This window comes from Diplotaxodon limnothrissa, linkage group LG10, assembly GCF_057381915.1.
Source record: "Diplotaxodon limnothrissa isolate DT_005_m linkage group LG10, D_limnothrissa_male_GT1.1, whole genome shotgun sequence".
Lineage (NCBI taxonomy): Eukaryota > Metazoa > Chordata > Actinopteri > Cichliformes > Cichlidae > Diplotaxodon > Diplotaxodon limnothrissa.
Window position 1 is genome coordinate 13,694,829 of NC_140605.1, and position 5,688 is coordinate 13,700,516.

Sequence of the window (5,688 nt, forward strand, 5' to 3'; positions counted from 1 at the left end):
TGATTATGATTATTTTATATTTACTATTTTTAAACACATGTCTTGATTAGTAGAGTCATTTCATGATATCATTTCCCGGCTATTTTAAATTCAGCTTCTATTATTACACATCTGTGAACTATTTCCAAATTACAGTGTCATAAAAACATGATTCGTTTAGCCGTGTGGGTATAATTAAGACTTTCTTTGGAAGACCAGTAAAATATAGTCAGGTGTTTATCTGTCTGCAGAGAACTCTAATATATTTTAGTTTTTCTCTGCTGCAGTAAGTGACATAATATTTTGTATTATTAATTTGTTGTTGTTGTTGTTGTTGTTGTTGCTCAGTTTTGCTTTAAGGAGTTCTTGGACCTTGTTGAGATTGTATGTGTTTGTTTTCCAGCCTTCGGGTCTTATTTTGCCCAAGTGCGATCTAGCAGGACAAGATGGGATTCATTCTGGCTTCAGTGTCTCCTGATGATTGTCTGCAGAAAGAGGAAACTTCTGCAGACAAGGTCAGGACAGCCTTAAACACTAAGAGCTAAACTGCAAGACAAAAAGTGCCCAGTTTGTGAGGCAGGTCATTAATAAGCTTACTTCCTCTATGAAAAAGAAAGTGCTGAGCCTGTCATGAACTGTGAACAGAAGGGGAAGCAGTGCATTGAGAAAAGGGCTTCCCTCATTTTCCATCAACCCCCCCCCCCCCCCCCCCCCCCCCCCCCCCACTATAGTTCCTTCAAACAGTGATGTTAAATTTCCCATGTGATTCCCGCAGTTTACTCTCAATCTATTTTAAGTCTGAGTTGAACCTAGTTGTTTGTAATGTTTGTGGTATAAAGCATCCTTTTAGTTTTGTTATTCATTTCCTTTCTATTTTGAAAGAGAAACAGCAAACTGCTTAGCTGAAATCCAGATATGTAGTTTATCGTAAATCAGTCTTCTGAGACAAGTAGGTGTTTTCATAAATTATATTTGAAATGGAATTTGAAAGTAACAGTAATCAAAAAATAATGAAGGAAGGAAAAATGAAATGCACAGAATACACATTTATTGCCAGTGTTCTGGTTTTTTAGTTCTTACCAAAAGTCGAGTCAGTTGAAAATATAAAAACTACATTCAATGATTTCTTTTCACGCAAAACTGAAATGAGAGTAGAAGAGAATTCATTCATCTGGGTTCATATTAAAAAGAAATCTGAAAATCTCAATGCAAATAAAATGAGCTGAAAATCATATAAACAAACATTACGGAGCTTTTAGTGATTACTTGTTAAAAGTAATCACCAAACATACCACTACATCATAAATACTTCAATGCAAGTATGCCAGTATTTTATATGCACTGATTCATATTTTCAAAAGCCTGTTATTGATGCATGTTTCTCACCTGTTTGACAGAGTGCACACGATGTTAGCATGAAAACACACATACACACACAATTTTGATGGCAAGTAGAACAACAGACAGCTGCACACACTGAAACTGTGAAAACAACACGTTTCTGCCCTGACTTTTGCAGTTGATCCAGTATACACACCCCAGGATTTCTATTTAGCTTGGATCACTTGTATAAAGATAAGGGTAAGAGTGTTTTTTTGGTGGTGGTGGTGTGTGTGTGTGTGTGTGTGTGTGTGTGTGTGTGTGGGGGGGGGGGGGGGGGGTCAGTCATCACAGTCACACATTTAGTACTTTTTTGTAAAATTGTACATACACCAGGCTGCTTTTTTCCCTCCTTTGTCTGTGTCTCATGTGGAAGTTCAAAGGTTACCATGACTCAAATCTAAAAAAACATGATCTTTTTATTCATTACTGGTCGTACAGAAGCAAGGCCTCATCAGTTGTCCTTTCTCCATGAACGTCATGACTTCAAGTTAAAGAAGCAGGAGTCCTTGTCCCTACAGTCAAATATGGCAGATGAGTGCTTTGACATCAAAAATATTTAAATATCAATTAAAATGCAGCACAGTGCTTAGCACTGTTGCCTCACAGCAGGAAGGTCCTGAGTTCCTTTCCATCGGGGTCTTTCTGTGTGGAGTTTGCATGTTCTCCCCGTGTTTGCGTGGGTTCTCTCCAGGTACTCCGGCTTTCTCCCACAGTCCAAAGACATGCAGTTAGTGGGGATAGGTTAACTGGTAATCCTAAATTTCCCATAGGTGTGAATGTGAGTGCAAATGGTTGTATGTCTCTGTGACAGACTAACAACCTGCCTCTCACCCTAAAACATCTGTCATCTCCAATGACCCTGGAAAGGATAAGTGGAAGAGAATGCACAGATGCAATAATTTACATGTAGCTGTCAAACATATGATGAACATGACATAACAACACAAACTGTAAAATAAATACTATGATGTGGTTTGATGCTTTGTAGCGGATAAATGCAAAAAAGGAACGTGAAACCAGTTCCAAAAAGGACACAGGCCATATATATAAACAGAAAATGCCATTTTACTGGATATAATCTACTGATAAGTTTGATTTCTTAGCCACCTCCAGCTGTCTTTTTACTTCCTTGGCTTGCCAGCCATAAGAGAGAGGATGTGCGCTTAAAGGATTCTAACATTGTCTTAAATGTTAGTCAGCTTTCATTAAGGAATAGAGATTCCCTGGTTCAGTTTCAGTTCCTAACAGACATTGGATGTATAACTAACACATTTCACTTCCAACCCCTCCGTCAATTCACACACAGTCTTAGGCCTACAACCTACAGTCCTACATTCCTCTTTACCACAACATCACTGTAAACAGGGAGCTGTTATGATACTTAGCATAAAGTCATTTTTCATCTATACTTAACTCTGTTTCCCTGACACAGCCTTGATAATCCCCCGTGCATGATTGGTCTTACCCTTTATTTACACATGACACTCTGAAAGGTGCTTTTGAAAGTAGGGGGCCAGCCAGAGACACATTGCATGAAAACATCACAGGACAGCTGCACAATCAAAAATGAAAAGTAAAACTCTTCCACTGGGTGCCGACCAGCAGGGACAAGAACTAATGTATTTGGACAGCTTGAAGTCAGAAGTCCAGGGGGTTATGACCCCGGGTCCTTTTTACGTCAGACTTTTTGTCTCGTGCCAGTTACCAGCCCTATAAAAGCAGCTGTTTGGTTGACCAAGAGCTAGATGTGCTTCTGGTTGGGGTTTTTGGTTGCTGTTGCCATCTCGAACATTAATTTGTGATTCCCTCCAGACCAGAAAAATGTATGCAGCTCTTACGCTATTCTTCTTCATGTGCTTGACCGCCAGCACCCATGCAGATCACCATCAGCCTTGTCGTAAGAGTTTGCAGTTTTACCCTATCCATAAAAATTGAAATTATTTTTCAGGCATCTTTTAGGATCGCTGCATTTTTTTTAGTTACAACACACAAACTCCAGTCTATGTATTGGATCAAATTATATTTAATGTTTGTTAGTATATGAAAGGTCTTAACTATCATACTTTTATCTTTCAGATGCACCCAATATGACAGGATTCATGTCTGTGGTAAGTTTTTAAAAATATATATTATTATTATTTGTCATTCAGATCAACTCCTGATCCTTGCATTACATTTTAAACTCTTTAATTCTCCCTTGTTGTGTCTCGCCGTATGCTTTCGAATGAAACTAGATGTCAATGAAAGGTGAAATGAAAGCATATGGTGCATTCACCTATGATTCAATGGGCAAGAAGCTACGGTTCAGATCAAACGAGAGCAGCGCCACAAACGCTTCACATAGTATGGATCTGCTGATGTTTTTCGAAGAGGTAACTGCTTTAAATCTGTAACGCCGACAAGTAAATACATGACTTGAAGTTGTTTAGCAACTTAACATGCAAGTCTGTCTCTGGCAGGGGACATTCTACGAGATTGAAAGCAAAAACCAGAGCTGTGTGAAAAAAACGCTGCACTGCAGCATGCACCCTCTGGATATTCCCGATGATGCCACGTTTTCCACTAAAGAACACTCTGGGAGTGCAGCCATCGAAGGGGAGGGATTACAGCTAGACGTATGGACAGGATCGATGCCCGACAAGAAAGGTAGGGGGTGACGCGCTATAAACAGAGGAGAGAATTCGAGGGACGCTCCTGTATAACTGTGGTGATATTCACTGTATTTGAATGTTTTCTGTTCTCGTTTTCAGGCCACTATTCCATGTCTGTAACCAAGGGATGTTTGCCTGTGTTCACTTTCTACTTCACTGAGTCCACATCATTCCTTTTCAGGTAAGCTGTGTTGATTTTTTTCAGCTCTTTTTAACATCTGAGCAATATACTACAGGGATGCAAACGACATACAGTGAATGCCCATAAAGTATCTCTGTCACTTTCTTACAGGACCATGGAGATTGAAAACGAGATCAAGGACCCCGATCTCCTTGTGGTGCCTTCCTTTTGTATGGGACAGCCTGTGGAGGACACACCTGAAGGGACAGTAAATGGTTTCCTCAATGAGTTTGTGTAGATGAAGCCTCACCTGCAGAAAATTAAGCCCCTTATGCAAGCATGGCCTGCCAGAACTATAGACTTTTCTCTCCTTTTATGTGAGTTTTTCTTGTGACACTGCACTGCATCACATCTGTTTCCATCACACCCTCAGCACCCGTGGGAAGATATGGCTTTGAACGCGTCATACTGTAAGCATACATGTTGATGTAAAGGGAGAAGAGGTGAAATGGATTTTAGAATTAGTTACAATTACTAACAGTTGGTGGCTTACCAAGTCGGCCTGCTTACAAAAACCTGTAAGATATGATTAATGGAACAATAAAATGTCAAAGCTGTCAAAAATCTCATGTTTTTTCTTGTTGGTCTGAGTTTGTACAAATTTTGCCCTGGAGCAAAAAAACAAAAACCATGTGTCTAAAACAAATGACACCTTTTTAAATATATTAAAATATATTAAATAATATAGGAGATCTCATAGTAAAGACACTGCCAACATTGAGTGAACAATTTAAGAATTGAATGACTACAACAGCAATAATCATTGTTAATCAATAGCCTATATAATTTAATGGGTACCAGTGTGATTAGTGAAAAAACAAACAACACAAAAAACATAATTCTATTAATATGTGTATTGTGGCCCCAAATGAACTCTTTTGATTGTGTTACTGAGGTAAACTGATTAATCATTCTTTGTGTAGTAAGAAAGCAGAAAATTCCCCTAAAGGTACAAAGTAGAAACATATTATTACTTTGTATGTTAGCATAATAAAATAAGCTTAAATGTACAACATTGTACACATCTATTGACTTACTTACTTAGCCTACTTGGATTTTCATTCAGTAGGCCACTAATCTATTTTCTGATAGCTCATTCCGAAAAACTTCAGCAGTGCAGGGAGTGGAAGAAATAGGGCAGCTTTTACCAGCTAAATCCAAACTTTGCCCTTTTACTGATTCCAGTTCAGTCTTAAAGTTCTTACTTGATCAAAGAGCTGAGAGCATTTATCCCAACAACACTGTGCCCGTTAGGATTTGATTAACTATCAATAGTCAATGACCCCTGCCTCATTGGGAAGTTAGACAGCATGCGAGGTACTGTCCTACCTAATGGACAATCTCCGTGACTCAATCGGCGATCACATGAGAGCGGTCCATATGGACCTGCCGCTACGAGGAACCAGGATATGGACCTGCCGCTACGATAGCCCTGACAGGATATGGTCCCTCGTAGCGGCAGTACACAGTGTCGCCGACAGGTGGTGTGTGTGC

The 5,688-nt window shown here is 39.4% G+C and overlaps 1 protein-coding gene across 1 annotated transcript; it reads left to right on the forward strand.

The window, feature by feature from the left end:
- The first annotated feature begins 3,183 nt into the window (after positions 1–3,183).
- Positions 3,184–4,432, forward strand: epd (ependymin). Its single transcript, XM_085363581.1, has 6 exons — positions 3,184–3,259; positions 3,439–3,470; positions 3,597–3,734; positions 3,822–4,008; positions 4,113–4,194; positions 4,306–4,432. The coding sequence occupies exons 1-6, from the start codon at positions 3,184–3,186 to the stop codon at positions 4,430–4,432; spliced, it is 642 nt and encodes a 213-aa protein (XP_085219707.1).
- The last annotated feature ends 1,256 nt before the right edge of the window (positions 4,433–5,688 follow it).

What these genes read in the sequence shown, in the direction of transcription:
- epd (XM_085363581.1), top strand. Translation starts at nt 3,184, where the DNA reads ATGTATGCAGCTCTTACGCTATTCTTCTTCATGTGCTTGACCGCCAGC. An exon ending in AGATCACCATCAGCCTTGTC is followed by an intron (nt 3,260 to 3,438) that starts GTAAGAGTTTGC and finishes TTTATCTTTCAG; the next exon opens with ATGCACCCAATATGACAGGA. An exon ending in ATCGATGCCCGACAAGAAAG is followed by an intron (nt 4,009 to 4,112) that starts GTAGGGGGTGAC and finishes TCTCGTTTTCAG; the next exon opens with GCCACTATTCCATGTCTGTA.